At 40.3% G+C, this 16,655-nt stretch overlaps 1 protein-coding gene across 7 annotated transcripts in view; it reads left to right on the forward strand.

The window, feature by feature from the left end:
* MTDH (metadherin) overlaps nt 1–4,976 on the forward strand; it is a 34,821-nt gene extending 29,845 nt beyond the window's left edge. For 5 of the 7 annotated variants that reach the window (XM_086465016.1, XM_086465018.1, XM_086465021.1 and 2 more), the window contains 2 exons: nt 350–497; nt 2,126–4,976. In XM_086465016.1, the coding sequence (XP_086321142.1) occupies nt 350–497; nt 2,126–2,196 (219 nt within the window). In that variant the 3' untranslated portion in view covers nt 2,197–4,976. Of the gene's footprint in view, nt 1–340; nt 498–2,125 lie in introns of all 7 variants that reach the window. The other 2 variants (XM_086465015.1, XM_086465017.1) reach the window with 1 other exon arrangement.
* Nucleotides 4,977–16,655: the final 11,679 nt, after the last annotated feature.

Consider the following 16,655-nt stretch of genomic DNA (forward strand, 5'->3'; position numbering starts at 1 on the left):
CTGCATCTCTTATGAATGTGTTTTAGATTCTTTTTAGGTCTTAGTGATTTTTTTTTTTTTTGGTTGGTCTCCCTTTCTTTGCATGTCACGTATTTTAAGAAGAATTAGTTTGTTTGGTTTGTCTTTGCTTGTATGCAACTAAAAGTTTTGCCACTAGATGGCAGTCATAGCCTTGCAGCCTTGATTTAAAATTTTGAAGGATTTTAATACTGGCTTAACTTTTCAATGCTGTCTTTCCAGCAGCTGCTAAGTATACTGCCAAAATAACACGGTTTAAGACTATTTTACCGTTGTATGACTTCATAAACTTTTGGAAACTTTTTTTCTGTTTTTCAATTAGCCTGAGGAGGCTCCTTTGCTTGCTGTTTCTACTGAGCCATCTGTAATTGTATCAGAGAGCGATTCTGACAAGGTCGCTTCCCAAGTGCCACAGATGCTGCAAGAGACAGATGTTTCTAGTCCCAATATTAAGCAAAACAGTGTGCCTCCTCCACAGAGTAAGTATCTCTCAGTACAATTCATTTGTCAGAAAAAAGCATTAGCTGAATTCATACAGAGCATATATAGTCAGAATGCTTTGCCCTGAGGTTTGGGTTTAGAGTGCTGTATCAGGTACTTCTGTATTTCATTGCTATATCTGGCCATATTTTAGCTTTTGTTGAAGTACTTTGACAAATGTGCTTTCACTGTGAGGAAAAACTGGCTTCATATGCTTGAATGACTGAAAATGTCTGTTGGCCTTGCCCAGTCCTTAACAGACGTTTAGACGTACTCTTCACCATTAGGACTGGAGCTCCCTGCTGTGACTAAGTAGTTCTGCCAACACTGTTTCAAAGGCCTGCTTGCAAGCCTTCAGTGGAACAGATGGATACTAACATAGCGGTTGATAGGGTGTTTACCCACCAGAAATTTGGAAAAAAAATACAAGCAATTCAGTTTTCAACCTGCTGGGTTTTCTTTAACTTCTCAACTTAGTCCATTGACATCTTTTTCCATATGCTTCTGTGAAATGTAGTCATCATGGAGGAAAACAGTTGCTAATATGAGAGTGGAAAGGTAGTGGGTGATGCGTTTATTTTTGTGGTATCCTAACAGCACATACATCAGGCTGAACTGCTGCAGGAGTCTTGCTTTTTAATTACATGCTAGCCCAGAGGTGTCAAACGTATCCTCTGCTGTACTCATCAAAAAGTGCTTGTGCTGGAGTGCTCGCCCAGTAAGACAAAAAAATTAGAAGGGAAGTCAGGATGTGAAAGGCAGCGCTTTAAACAAAAAAAAAAAGGGGTTGTTTGAGTTAGCCTTTTTAATGAGATTAATAAATACTGACATTTCGTAAGAAGTTCTTGGCTAAGTGTTGAAGTACTAAACCAGTTTTTGATGACTGCAGAAGAAACTAGGTGATTTCATAATATTTGTCCCTTTCAACTGCACCAGTTGGCTCTGTGGTTTTGAATACATTAAACAACAGAATCTTTCAAGTCAGCGTGTCAACGTACAACATTTTGTTCTGATTCTGAAACATGAAGGCTTTTGTGACACATCTGTGCTTCGGCAGTTGAAAGAGCATCTCTTATGTTCAGCATATAAAACATTTTACCTGATTTACCACTTTTGGCAGCCAGCATGTTTTAAGGCAATCTGTTTTAATGGAATAATATAGTACTACTTTGATTATGGATTCCATGTAACCACATCTTTATGTAGTTCATTATTTTTAAAAACATTCTTCTGACGTGTCACTTATATTTAGTGGTTAAAAACAGTGTAATCTGATAGAAGTGAACCTTTAATGTCAGTTGTATACATGCACATTATTTCCAGGTAGCCAAAGAATAATGGCTGTACTGTAAATAACACATTTACAAAGTGAATGGCCTTTGTTGTGTGTTAGTCGATGTATTTGTGATGTAAAAAAGTAGGTTGAAATTAAGAAATGTTGGGTTAGATGCCCTTCAAGTTAGACTATTTGGGGGAAGCAGGTAAATAAAATTCTCCTTCAAAAATCATGCTAGCTGATTGTTCTGAATTACTTCATAATAATATGGGGTGTACTGTCCTGGATTTTAAAAGTCAGTTCTGTGTAAACTTTCTCAGTTCTAACACTGTAGTTATATTTTGTTTTTAGCAAAGTCTGAAGAAAGCTGGGAATCCCCCAAACAAGTTAAAAAGAAGAAAAAAGCAAGAAGGGAAACGTGAACTTCCTGAGATGGACATGTGTTGCTGAATATTGTCGTGAAGATTATGCTGTTTATGCAATAATTTGTGAACATGTACAGAATTTTATATAAAGTTCAATTTTTAAAAACAAACTGCTGTGAACGCAAACATCTTTAAAAAGGAATCAAAGGAAAGTAACTTTATGATATAGCAAACAGAACATGCTACGTTTGAAAGACATTCTGAAGAGTCTGTTTTTCCAACTTTTGGAGAGAGATCTGAATTAAAAAAACTGGTTTTACAACACAGTGCCCTGTTTACAACAGATTATACTCTCATCTACAGCTGCGGATAAAAAGTTAATTTCAAGGAAGGGTTTTCTGTAAAAATAGTTGTCTGTACGAGTGGTGCATTAGAAGCACAGAATGTCAACTGTTTGAGTTTGTTTCATGCCTAAATCAAAGTGCTTTGATTAAATACATAATCTGCCATATCTTTACAGTAAGTTGGTTAGCAGGTCTGCTAGCTATTACAGGAATCACAAGTGCAAACCATTAACCATTTGTACAGCCAGACCTTCATGGTTTATTATATGAAGTTAACACAATAAAACTGCTTTGGGTTAGAAGTTTGAGAATGTGATTTGAAACTTGAGTATGGTTCATGAAGTTATTTTTGATAATGTCTATTACCTTACTTGAATTATTGAAGATAACAGTATATTTTTAAGAATGCAGTAATATGCATAAAATTGGGTTTCTCCTTCATTCTCTATGGTTCTTGGTTGATTCAGATTCCCATCTAAAACTGTATTCTTTCAACTTTTGAACTCACAGAATTAATTTAAATCAAACGTTCCCTTCCCTTAAAACTTTTTAATTTACTGTACCAAATTCTGTTCTGCCATACCAATTCTGTTCTGTTCTCTATTACTAAAACTCTGAAGAAAGCAAAGTGGATTTTTTTCACTTACAAATTATTTAGGATTTCAAAGATCTGTTGGAGAACTGGAGTGGCTTCAGACAGCTTTAATTGACATTGTCAAGACCAGTTATCAGGAACACATTTTTTTACTGCCTTAACCTGTAGTATGTAGAATGTGTCTAGACTTCTGGACAGGACTTAGTGTTTTTATATAAAAAAAATTAAAAATTCATGCAAGTATAGCAGTTGTAAAATAAAGACCATTTCCCGCTTGAAACTGTTAATTAAAATGGTGTTTAAGATGTGTTGTCATTTTCAGGCACTGTGTAATTACATGGTATCAAACTGGCCGATGTGTTTGTGTCTGTAAGGTGCATGCTCAGCCATGTACCCTGTAAATAGCCTTTACAAAAATGTGTGTGATAAGGATGGCAATTAATGTCACCTGGTAAATTCAGTTAAAGAAGAGCCAAGACTTTTTTTCAAATGATTGACTTCTGGTTTTGTGGCACAAACAGAATTGTTAACAGCTGTAACACATGGTACTGATCAGCAATGTTGTACTCTTACTGTACTTGAGCGCAGCCCGACGGCGTTGCAAGGCGAGAATAGCTGGATTTAATTGTACTGAAAATGCACCTTGCTAATGGAGAGCTTTCCTCATAAATGGGTACTAACTGGCCTAGGCATTAACCCCTGCGTATCAGGAACATGTGACATGCTACGTTGATTTGTTAAAATAAATGGAGCATATTGACAGAATTGGTTTATTTACTGGGAGGGAGTAATGCCCGAGACTAACTGTCAAGATTTATGTAAAATGAATTTAGAACTGAAGTACAGCTTTCAAGGAGTATCTTAAGGCAAACTTGAAAATAGGATATTACAAAATCATGCAGAGTCCTTTGCATGTAAATAATATGATTTTACTTCTCTTCTTCATAGTAAAGGTTAAAAAGAATACCCTTTGAATTCAGGTTTTTGATGTGTGTCCGAAATGTCTGTTTCCAATCTGTTTATTGTGCTATGAGCCTCTTTGGTAGAACAATACAAAGATTTTATGTAATGAGAGAGACTGCCCCCAAGGGCTTTCACTGCATAAATTCAGGTTTTTTCCTCTTGAAGATAAAATTGGTGATATTTCTGGGTTAGTAAGCTCTAGCTCTTGACTAGCTTGTCATTCGGGCAAAAAGAAACAAACTAGCTAACAACATAGGAACCCTGCTAATTAACTGCTACTGCTAAGCAGGATCATATAAATACATAGCCTTCCTTTCAAAATGTTGTTACCTATTTAGCAGCACCTCTTACTGTTTTCTTAATGTGCAGTTTCAATGTCTTGGAGAGCGAAACTTGCTTTATTTGACATTCATTGAAGAGGTAGTAACCGTGGATCATATTGTCTATAAATAGAAACTTGGTTATCTATGTACTGTCATGTTTCTATGACTCAAGCAGTGGTTAGTCTTAATGATACACTGTATCCAGATTTTGGTACTTGGATAAGAAGATGAAACACCATTTAAAGAAACTGAACATTTTTTTCCTTTTTTTTTCTTTTGTTGAATGCATGGAATGGTTTCATAAATCCAATATGTTGGGTTTTTCAAAATACTCTGGATTTATTTGTATGTGTAATTTAAAACTTGTTGTGATGATGTGTAATTGGATAGTCATGGCATATTTTTATTTCTTTTGTGGGGAGGGAAAGGTGTACAGAATTCATATGTGCTTGTTACGAAGGTAACATCTGTGCATTGGCTTGGAGGGGGGTGAAAACTGTATTTCTGATGCCCTTTTAGAAGTCTAAAGAAAAAAGTGCAAGAGAAAAGCACTAATTTAATATTTACTAAGAAAGAATGTACATATTAAAAACATTTCAAACTTTATAGAAATACTAGTACTGTTGTGTTGTAACTGAATTTTATCTCATTGGAAACCCTCATATTAATAGTCCCAAGGCATGGGATTGTTGTGTGAATGAGGCTTTGGAAAAGTGCAGACGTCAGAATATATGTTTTAAGCAGACTTTCAGCTATTATTGATCATACTTGTTTTGCCTTTCAATAACTCAAGTTGGTTGCCAGTCAAGATTTCAGTTGTTAAAAAAACGCCAGTCTCTTGCAGCCACTTTTACCTGTGCATCTCATTCTAGTGACTGCTGAGAACCTGTGAAGGATAGAGTTTCAGTTTTCCAGGCCAGTACTGACTTTTTTGTGCTCTGCTGTAAGCAGGGGGGGGAAAAAAACCCAAGAATGGAATACTGCTGAAATTATTTCACTGTTTAAAATTCTAAGTGAATTGCTTCATTTAAGAACTAAGCATCAGTTGAGTGGATTTGGGTGGGGGCAAGGACCAGGAAGGGCTGCATGGCCAATAGTTCTTAACTTGAAAGTAGTGCCGTATCACCACGGGTTTTATCCCCTGCAAGACTAACAGAAATGATGTTAGTTGGGATGGATGTTGGGAACGAAGTGGGAGAACTTGTATTTTACCGGCTGGGTGGGGGGGAATTACTGTTTCCTGTACTCTCTACCATATTGCTATTAACGGCTCGCAGGTTGCTCCTGTTGAAACTTGGTTAAGTTGCTAAAATTATTGTCTCCATAGTGGGTCCCTTCAGTTCACGAAACTATTGAACTTCTGTTCTTTTAAATATCTGGGTAGTTGTATCAAGCTGAAGGTTTCTGGTTGATTGAAAATCAGATTCTTTACTGAAGCTATAATGTCTTCAGTTTTGGTGTATTCCAGAAAGGAAAATTGCATTTAAAACTCTTAATGTGAAACTTGGTTTTAGGATTTCATACAGTGCTCTTAAAAAAAAGAAAAACATGCTTAGGAACATCTGCAGCTCAAAGCAAGTACATTTTCTATCCTAATTGTAGCATCCGGTGACCTCTTAACTTGGCTCAGCATTTTTAATTCAGTCCATGGCAGAGAGTAAGTTGCGGACCACTCAGAACTGGATCACCACAATGAACTCATAAAACTGACTGGTTCAAGATGGTTCCCTGTTTTCTCAGGGACAGCAAGTCTTTTACACACACAATGCTTCCACTTATCTGTTCAACAGGCTCTGACTTAGGCTTAAGCGATTCCTTATTTCAAGTATCTCATGAAGTCTAAACCAAATACTTGGTTACAAAGAGCTTTGTTTCCAGAGGCCGAGGCTGCCACAGCTTGGTTTTGTGACTATGCTGTTTCCTTGACCATCCTTGCCCACATAGCTAAAGTCGTGCCTTGAGCTACCTCTGCAAGGGAAGCCCTAGGTGGGAGATAAGTCCTCTCTGATGTGATACAGGAACTTGGATTCACTTGCTCTGGGACAGCCAGGCTTTAATGTGTCCTTTGAAGAGGCATGCTGGAGGGGAGATGAGTGTCTTTCTGAGCCTTAGTCAGTTAGCTAAAAGAACAAGAGCTGTATCAGCTGATGGTCCCTCTACTGCTGAGGAGAGGTACAAGCTTGGCTTCTGCTCTCAGAAGTCTCCAAAGGCGTTGTGAAAGATGGGTAACCTGGCGTTTTCACCCTTACACAGGTGGAGCCATTGTACATGAAAAATGCCTGCAGTCATGTCTGAAATTGCTACAGAATTAGTTTTCTCAAGAAGTTGCCGTTGTTGGAAGTTCAGATCTGACCTTATGTGAGCAGAGTGCAACCATACCTGAAATAACTTTGATGGCTACTTCTGGTTCATGGTCTGGTTGCTAGAAACAAGGCAACATCTTTCTGAAGCGGGGAGGGACAGTGCCAAAGCTGTCGTTACAATTTATGAAAAGCTACAGGCTGGATTCTAGAGTGGCTGCTAGAATTAAATCCTGATTTAGTTATTTCGTTAGAGCTATAAATAACTAAAAGTGGAAAAATTAATTAGTTTGCTAATGAACAGCTACGTTGAATTCCCTTTTTGTATACACTGTGATTAGGTGTTTCCTTAAACTTTTCTTCATTGCCTTGAAAAGGGAAAGAATTGCCTTACAGAAGGCTGAGAGGAGCTCAGGCTGTTCAGTTCACTCTCCCTTCCTCTGAGCCGCCTCACATTTGTTGTCGTTTGATCTGCACACGTACAAGTCCTGAAGGGCTCCCAAATGTGGCTGTATCCATGTCAACCGCTATTGCTTTGTGCTTGCCTGGGAAAAGAAGGGCTGCTTGAAACAGGTGATACTCCAGGTATCCATAATAATCCATGCCTTGGGAGCTGAGGTATTTTGGGGATCTAGCGCGTGCCAGAACTCTTGCTTTCTTTGTGCTTGGTTCATCTGTTAGTTCTTCATCTTGCTTTTTCGAACCCAACAGGCAAGCTATGACTGGCAAGGTAATCTCCTCCTGACTGTAAGCTTGAAGTATTGCAACATCAAAATGTAATTGGCAGAAATATTTTTGCAGCCAGAATGTTTTCCTTAAGCTTCCCTTCTAGATTTTTATCCAATCTTGGGGGGGGGGGGGGGGGGGGGGGGGGGGGGGGGGAGAGAGAGGGGGAGGAAGTCTTTGAAGGTAACTTTGTGGTGGAGCTCTCTTCCAGAAGACTTGGGAGACTGTAACAACTTCCTCGTACAGGCATCTGTTTTGCAAGGTAACCCAGTGAAGGGTCCTCCTATGCCCACCAACTTTGGAGCTGCATCTTTTCCCTTAACTGAGGGACTGTGAAATCCACAGAAGATATCTCATAGTAAACATAAAAAAAAGTTTACATTTCAATGAAGAGGGATTCCCTTTAAAAGACAAAAAAAAAAAAAGCCAAAGTGAAGCTGGCTGGTTATGCTGCTTTATTGTTTGAACGTAGTAAAATTATGAACAGAAAACACAGACTACTATAAAATTCCACAGGACTGCTACCTGGCTTTCCATATGTTTGGATTTTTCTGTGGTATATGTGAAACATACCTCAATTGCTATATTTTCTTTCCTGTGAGGATGGTGAGACACTGGAGCAGGTTGCCCAGAGAGGCTGTGGCTGCCCCCTCCCTGGCAGTGTTCAAGGCCGGGTTGGATGGGGCTTTGAGCAACCTGGTCTGGTGGAAGGTGTCCCTGCCCATGGCAGGGGGGGTGGAACTGGGTGACCTTTAAGGTCCCTTCCAACCCAAACCATTCTATGATATGATTCTATGATTTTCTCTCAGTCAAACCCTGTGTGAACTTTTCAAAGTGGTTTTCTGCAGAAGTTTGTGTTCAGAGTTTGGGAGATCTGCACATTCTCCTTCAAAGACTGTACTGCTTTACACTAATGCAGTGTTAAACAGTGTCCTTTTCATAACCACCAACAGAGTTTAGATGCTTCTGAATTACAAAGGAATGTAATCCATCAGTATTTACTTTTCTGATAGCATGGGGGGGAAAAAAAACCCTAGACATGCAGTGAAACAAAGACTGTAATAATCTTGACCCAACTGAGTTTTGCCAGGGACAGTTCAGGACAAGGCGGCTACCTCAGGTGCCTATTTCAAGTGACCTGTTACAAGTAACCCTGCCACGCCAGCATCATTTTTCATGTCTTGAACTATTTTCTTCCAGTTTTGTGTCTTAGCTACACTGGCCTTTAGCTTGGCTGGAAAGCTAGTGTCTTTCAAGGTCTTTGAAATCTTTTCTGATAAATCTCTTCTTCCGTGCTTGCCAGCACGGTCTGAATAGCTACTTCCAGAACCAAATCTGAGACTGTATGGTGACTCGTGCACTCTTGCAGACCTGGCCAACACCCTAAGCAGCAGTGCCAGTCCACCTGCCCCGGCGCTGTCTGTTTGACTCCCTCCAGAAGGTGCGAGAGTAGCAGTTAAATAAGGCTGAGGCTGCGGCAGTGCTCCAGCTGGCACTCGTATTTCTGCTCTAAATCGTGTCTATGGGCTATCTAGAGTGGGGTTAATATTGGTGTTACTTTAAGAAAGAGACTTTCACAGTTGTCTTTAATGTGGGGTTTTTTTCCCCTCTCATAGGTAACTTCCCTTTTTTTTTCTGTCACAGTCATGCTTAGGTGATTATTTTTAAAACTTTTAAAAGTCTTAATCATAGTAGACTTTTGAAATATTTACTTCCTTTTTGGTGGAATTCTCTTCTGCAGGTTTCAGGATAGGTTCAGAGAGCCGTCTGCTCTGAACTAATGTGATGATTTAGTCAAAAAAAAAAAAAAACCACAAAAAAAAAAGGGGGGGCAGGGTGGGACTTTGTAATAAAAAAAAAAAAAGTGTTACTCAGATCTGATGTAGGGATTGAACACTTTTGAACAGTAGTAGTAGTAAAATGTATTTTAAGCGCTTTTCTGGAGCGGGCTCAGGATGCTCAGCACTTGGAAGAACTGAGCTGGAAAATCAATACTGTGCTATTTTATATTCATATACTCCAGAGAGGCGGTTCAAAGTCATCCAAGTCATGCAGACTGCTGTTAACTATGGAACTTCTTTATGGTGTTTTCAGAGTCTGTCTTTTACTGCAAGTCCTTAGAAGGCATGCAGAACAGTAGATTTGGTGATTGGTTTTGTGATGATTAAGACACTTTAGCTCTTACTGCCTTGAATATAAAAAATACTTTGTAGACTCTGATAGAAATTGAAGGGTTCCAGGTCTGGCATGGTGGTGACTGAGAGGGGCAGGTTTTACATAGCCAAGGAGTGCCCTCTGTTTTGGATTTCTGGAGTCACGTCATCCAAACCCTGTGCTATAGGAAACTTGAGGTCAGAAGTCATGTGTGTCACAGCAGAAAACAGGTTTTTGCTAAGTCACTTACAGGCAGAATGTCTGTCGTACAGCGCAAGGTGAATATGTGGAAGCAGGTGCTTCACTTTGCATTTATAATTCCATCACTGAAAATCTTGACTTCGTGCTAGTATGCCACTGGGATCCATTGCTCTGTGCTGCCAGACAACATCATGTTGGAATGCGTTTTCTTATGTGAAGGTTTAACGTAATGCTGACATCTCCTGAGAGCACCACACGTTGTGTTTCAGAAAGTGTGTTACTTTTGCTCCATGTTGCTGCTGCAGGGAGTACATGATACAGTTTGAGGCTTTAAACTCTTTAGACTTAATTGTTCCAAGTACTTCTTGAGCAGTCCACCTCAAAGAAGGTATATTTGACCGATTAACTGCGGGAAGAATTGCTAACTGCAAATTGTGTTCTTTATTTGTGGCAAACCAGTGTCTCAGCCCTGCTCCAAATGATGTGAGCTATCAGTGGGGTGTTCTGCCAGGGCTTTAAGGACATCTCCCTCAGCATGGTAAAAACTCCCAGCAAGGGGTGCTGACTAGCTTGCAAGTATTAAGGTGGCCTGTGTGGGAGTTAAGCAGTTTAAGGGCTCATATACATTAAGCATCAAAGGGGAAGGGAGAAAATGTGCAGATCTGCATTTTCAAAGTAAGTTTAGTTTTGGAGAACGTCATGTTGGTGATCAGTATTTTTTGTGATAGAGTTGAAAAGAAAGTTGGATGCTGAGAAGCTGAGCAAATGGGGTTAGGCACTTCACTACAAGAGCACGCAGTAAGGAGGCTGCAGAATGTGTGGTAACGGCATTGTACTGTTACATATCTACCAACTTGCCTCAGCAAGTTTTACTTATTTTCAGAGCACTTTCACATCCAGTTTAAATATTGTCCAAAAGTTCACCAGTTCACAAATTGGGAGTGTACTCATGTACACCCATCATAAACCTCGGGCTGAATTTGGCAGTTGAAATCTCAAGTCAGTGCGTGTTACCTGAGCTCTAGCAGGAAAACAGCATAAATCAAAACCGAATGAGATGCTGAGTTAGTACAGAATAGGAGATGCTGCTCTCCAAAGAGACAAACGCGTATTGTTCTGATCTGCAGAGGTGGGGTTTCCATATGCCATGCCTAAGCCACTTGTATTGCAAAGGTTTGTACATAGATGTACATAGGTGTTTGATACCAAATGAGTCACAACAGAGATGATGAGCTAGAATTGTGTGTTATTGCAATTAAACTGTCTCTGTGCTTTTGCCAGTCTATTACTGAATACCAGTGTGAGTTGGGAGATCTCTGCAGCATTGACTCCATTGGGATTTCCCAAAATTGCTTCAGACAGTAATCAAATATGTTCAGATGTACGTGTCTATAAAGTGTTTTATAGTCACAACACAGTAATACTCTTTATACTGATAACCTATATAGAGACACACAGTAGAAAGAAGTGTGGGTGTGAGACATGCTTTTTGAAGTCAGGGGTACGCTGCACTTGGGGATCAGTTGCCAAATAATGCTATTTCATTAGAATTATATTGGTATTTGTGATGCTATTTGCTATAAAGTGGAGGATTAACAATTAGGCTTATTATTTAAACTATCAATCTTACTTCTGGTATGAGGGATCCTAAGGGGACATTTTTGACATTTGGAGGAGCCTGTGATGAAAAGAAGCCGAGAGTTATCTTTGGTTTTTGTAATTAGAAGAACATTAACAGCCTTGATCTGTCTCTCTTTAGAAGAGACTGTATAAAACCTATAGTGCTAGAGAGCTTCAGTCCCACTTACACGTACAACCTGATGCTAGTGGCTCCATCTCATGTAGCTTTCAATCTAATTTTCCTAGCTGCATTTCCCAATACATATGAAAGATTTATAAATCAGGACAAACTTCATCCAATTAAGCTTTCTGCACTACCAGCACTCAAAATAAGTGTTTTCCTTGCTCATGAAGTAGCAAATCCATCTGTGCTGTATCTCTGTACTTCATGAAGGACATACCAAGGACCTGTAGTATATACGGTGTGTATGAAAGGTGTTACATTGCGTGTACAGTACTTGCAGTTTGCCTCTCCATGGGCTGCAGAAAAGGCAAATACTGTCTAACTGTTTGAGTCCCTGTCATGTGCTCATCAAGTCAACTGTCAAGGCGACTCAGGACAGACTGATGAAAGCTCAGGTTTTTAGTGCTTAATGTGCTAAAGAACAAAACAGACCACAGGAAAAATCTAAGCAGGCTCCCAAGTGAAGTGGTGAGTTACTGCTTGAAACCCGAGTAGCATCCAAAAAGACAAACTGGGAAGTGTTTGCTGTGTAACTTACAGGCAGTAATAAATTACAAGTATGGAAGATGTGTTGTTTTAATTCCTCTTGACTGTACTTGAAAATCAGTGTTGGTTCTCACTAGGATGGAAGAAAATGGTTTATCAGTAGACTGAGATTGTTAATAAAAGTCAAAATGATCATGACTTCTTCTAGATATAAGTAAAAAAAAAAATCCAAACAACTGTGTAAACAGAACCTGCTTGATGAACAAAACTGGAGGAATATCTACATTCTTTTACATTAAAAAAAGGTTTTTTTAAAAAAAAAAAAAAAGCGGAGGACAGCCCATAATTACATAATGAAAAAGGGAGCAAAATCTGGCAACATTCCCAGTGTTGAGCCATACTCAAATGAATCCATAAATTCAACATTGACTAATCTAACTAATGGAACTAAAAGGAAGTAAATACTATTTGATGTATATTAGCTTTTCTTAGAAGGTCTGCCTCTCCTATCAATCAAAGACCTGTGACCTCTCTCACTGCAAATTCAACACAGCATTAAAACCTGTCACTGAGATTTCCTTTGCTCAAGCAATCTGGCAGGCAGTAAGACACTGCTGGCACACAACCCACCTCTTTATCCAACAGATCCATCTCATCCTCATATGCTGTGTTTCATGTTCTATAATTGGCTACAGGCTATGGATAAAATGTACCCATCTGTACCAGTCACCATAATACTACGTCCAGCACAAGCGTTCTGGCCAGAAGGCCAAAAAAACTCTGAGCACAACCTTCCTCTGGGTTGCTGTAGTAAAAGGACAAGTGTAAATTCTGGGGTGTTTGAATCCGAGTGGTGAAGAGGATGGGGGATACAATCGCAATCCTGTGTTCATCAATTAAATAAATGCTGTGATATCCGATGTCTGCAGTTTTAAAGGCTTTTACTAAACTGGCTAGGTCCCCACACTAGTGAGAAAAGCAATAAGTGTACTCAAAGAACTGAAGGCAGTGCCTGATGAGTAGAGAATTAATCTATCAAAAAGATTTGGTGAAGATTTCGTTGTAGAGTAGAAGTTACGAGGACAGGTGGTGCTAAAGGGCTCGTTAGCCTGATGGAGAAAAAGATGAGGAGTTTAGGTTGGATACAACACCTGTGTTTACCAATTTGGTTGATAAGGATTGGAACCAAGCCACCAACATTAGTGGTGATGTCTCCACTTCTCAGTGCCTTTGGACACTGAGCCAGTGCAGGGGAAAAGCCAAAGCTCTCCCACCCCCCAGGGTGTGGGTTGGGGTATAAGGTTCACTAGCTCTGTTTAGTGGGGAGAACTAAAGTTATGACAGAAATTCACAGACTTCCCAAGGCAAAAGGAGAGAGAATTGATGTTCTTTATTGCTAAGGTACTGGTTAGTAGTATAGAAAAGCTGCAGGGCAGAAAGTTTCAAAGAGTAAACATGCTTTTAACATCTCATACTCCATCTTTAGATGTACTTTTCAGAGTCTGTTTGACTTTATATACTTTAGTTTCATGTATTCATCTCATAAGCATTTTTGCTAACATCAGTTACCTTCAGTCAAAATTGCATTGGCAGTTGAACTTGCAAATTATTACTAACCAAAAATTATTCTAGCGAGTCATCTAAATGCTCAAAATTAATAAACTTATTGTGCCTTTATTTTTCTTTTAATCAAGATCAGTGCAATCTGCTTCTGTAACAAAATAGTTCTTGTGTACCACTATGCTAAGGTTCATTTATGCTGTATGAATTTCCTCCATCTATACCTTCTGCATTTGGGTGTTTAAGAAGAAAAAAACACGTATGTGTCCCCCAGTGATGAAGACCGGAGCCAGACAGAACTACAAGACACTTGAAATTCTCAGGCCCATTGTATCTTCTGGTTTGGCAATGCCCCTAGGCAGCAGTTGAGAATGGTGATAGTTCCTGTCAAACCCTGAGGGAGAAAACCTCCATTATGAACCACAGCCAGGGTTTCTGGTGGTTAGTGACTGCAGGACCTGCTATCTACAGACACTCTTGTGTGGTGGCTGGCTGGCTAATTAGTACGCCTCAGTTTTGTTTTAAATAGTTGCCTCAGGTGAAACCCTTGTGTGCTTTTATTAGAAACTATTCAGTGAGCTGAGAGGGTGACCCACATGGGGCTGAGGAACACACATAAGAAGGGAGGAGCAGCCAAAGGATGCAGTTACACCCCAACCCCAAACATCTGGTCCTGCTGTGAAACCCCAGGAGATCAGTGTGCTGTGCTGCCATGGGGCACCTAGGGCTTGACATGTGCTCCTGGTGTGGCTCTGGAGGGACTGAGACCCCTTGGTAACATGGGGGAGTTGGGTTGATGGCCAGCTAATGGGTGATGACTTGAAAGAGTAGAGCTCAGAGGAGTCCAGGGCCTATACCACTTCTAAATACTGCCCTGCACAACAGAGGAGGGCTTTGGGGTCTGCTGGTGGAGGGAAATGTGGAGCAATGGTCCAACTCTCCCAGTCCCACCAATGAGATGCCTCAGTGAAGGGGCTGGGAAGGAGTTGCAGTTGCTTTGACTGCCAGAGGTCCCCTTACAGGTAAGGGACCCTGAAACAGTGGTGAACACTAATGCCATGGCCCAAAAGCCCTGACAGCTAGACACAGTTACAAATGGCCCTGGATGACTACCTCATGAGCTGGTGGGAAATCCTGTTGGTCAAGGTGGGATCTATACCTATCAGACGTGGGGAAGATGCAGGAGAGACAATGCTGTTAGTAGCGTGGCCAAGAATAATACGGGAAATCCCATAGTGTGATTGACCTTGAAAAAAGTGTCAAGAAAGGCCGAAAACTATCTATGCTCTCACCTTACAGGCTGAGACTTACAGATCTTCTGGAAAGACAAGGGAGAGGTCATGGCAGAGTAGGGTGGAAGGTCCTCTAGAAATCTGGCACCGTGAGCTGAAGACTTGCACAAGGGAAAGGTCAGAGCTCTGCTAATGCTGTCGGAGGAATTGGAGCAAGAGATTAAATCTGTCTAGTGTGAATTTTACTCCCCAAAGAAAGAAGTGACCATACTGCATCGAGAGAACACTGTTTACTGCTCTCTTCAGGTCTGGATAAATCCCCACTGCTATAGGATTCATGAGCCTATTGGTACCTTCAGCAGTGGTTTTAATTGTTGCTCATATCATACGAATTATTTGCTTTTTTTTCTAAAATATAGTAAATTACTTAAACAGACATTATATTCTTGGCTTTGTGGTTTGCAGGGGCAAGAGGTGAAGTTTGTAAGAGATACTCGTCCAGTCTGTTAGAGTGTTAAGCCCTGTAACCTGGTCATCAGGGAGGATGGATGGACTCCCGTAGTAAGCCTATGTTCAGTTTGTAACAGTGCTGACCCCATCATCTAACTCTAGGAGTGGAATATATTTGGCATAAATTGCAGGATTTTGGTAGCTGAGGGCTGCAGGGGTGCCCTGTGTGGGAGGATGCTGTTCCCTGTGCTGGTCACAGCCAGTGCCAGATGGCTCTAACTCCACTGTAAATATCTCCTGCACACCAAAATTTCAGTGAGGGGAGCCCATGGCAGCTCTGTGCAAATGTGCTTAAAAAAGAACAGCAGGCGCAAGGGAGAGGAGAAAGGGAGGAGACACAAAAGAGCCACCTGAGGAGAAATGGAAGAGACACATGGAAGGAGACATTGTTGGGAACATAATGGGGCATGTACTTTTGGAAGAAGGCGCTCCATGCTGGAGCAGGTATGCCTCTGAGGAGACTGCAGCCCATGGATAACACATTGTATCTGACACTGAAGAAAGGCTTCCAGAACGTTACCAAATTGCAAATCTGCTGCCAGGCAGATAATTAGATAATTGCCTAAACTATTTTTGAGGTTTCTAGTGAATGTAGCACAGATGGCTTCTTCTCATCCAAAATGTTAAAATTGATCTGCGAGGCTAGCATGAATGCGAAGGCTGCAAGGAAAAGAGCTCACCAGAGCTCACCAGCCTTCTTGTGAGTCCTGTATCTTCACAACAAAACTGAAAGGCTTTCAAGTCATAAAAGGGGAAAAGGAAGAAAGCAGTAAGGTGAGCTTTTTTTTGGAGAACATTTGAACTCTTGGCTTTTCTGATTTATGAGGGCAACATATCAAAATATTTTAATGATGTGGTGATGTAGTTTTTAAAATCAGCAACTTTAAAACACAATTATGAAGCTGTGGCGGAAGGGAGGTAGAGTTGCAAATGCAGTTTACCTTCATGAAAGAAAATGTATATCAGCTGTCTAAGAGATTAGAATCACTATCTTCTATAAGGCAAATCATGACAAAATATCCCAGAAGTGAGCTAAAAAGGTCCAGGCTTTTCTCTCAACAATTTTTAAAGGTCAAAGCAGAACTTAAAAAGAAAGATAGATAAAAGGAAAATAATTTGTTGTCCATTGTTTGGTACTGGAGCATGAAAATTTTACTTGCTTTGTGCAAGTGGTTGCACCCCAAGCTGTGCCATTGCAATGGCTCTTTTATAGGCTTCTAAGAGTGGTAACATGCTGGAGAAAAATCCTGTTCTCACTTAACCAACTTTACACAAACCAGGAGAATGAGTGACCTCTTGAACCCACTGTAAACAGTGG

The sequence above is a fragment of the Leptosomus discolor genome, chromosome 5 (assembly GCF_034619465.1).
Source record: "Leptosomus discolor isolate bLepDis1 chromosome 5, bLepDis1.hap2, whole genome shotgun sequence".
In the NCBI taxonomy this organism is placed as follows: Eukaryota; Metazoa; Chordata; class Aves; order Leptosomiformes; family Leptosomidae; genus Leptosomus; species Leptosomus discolor.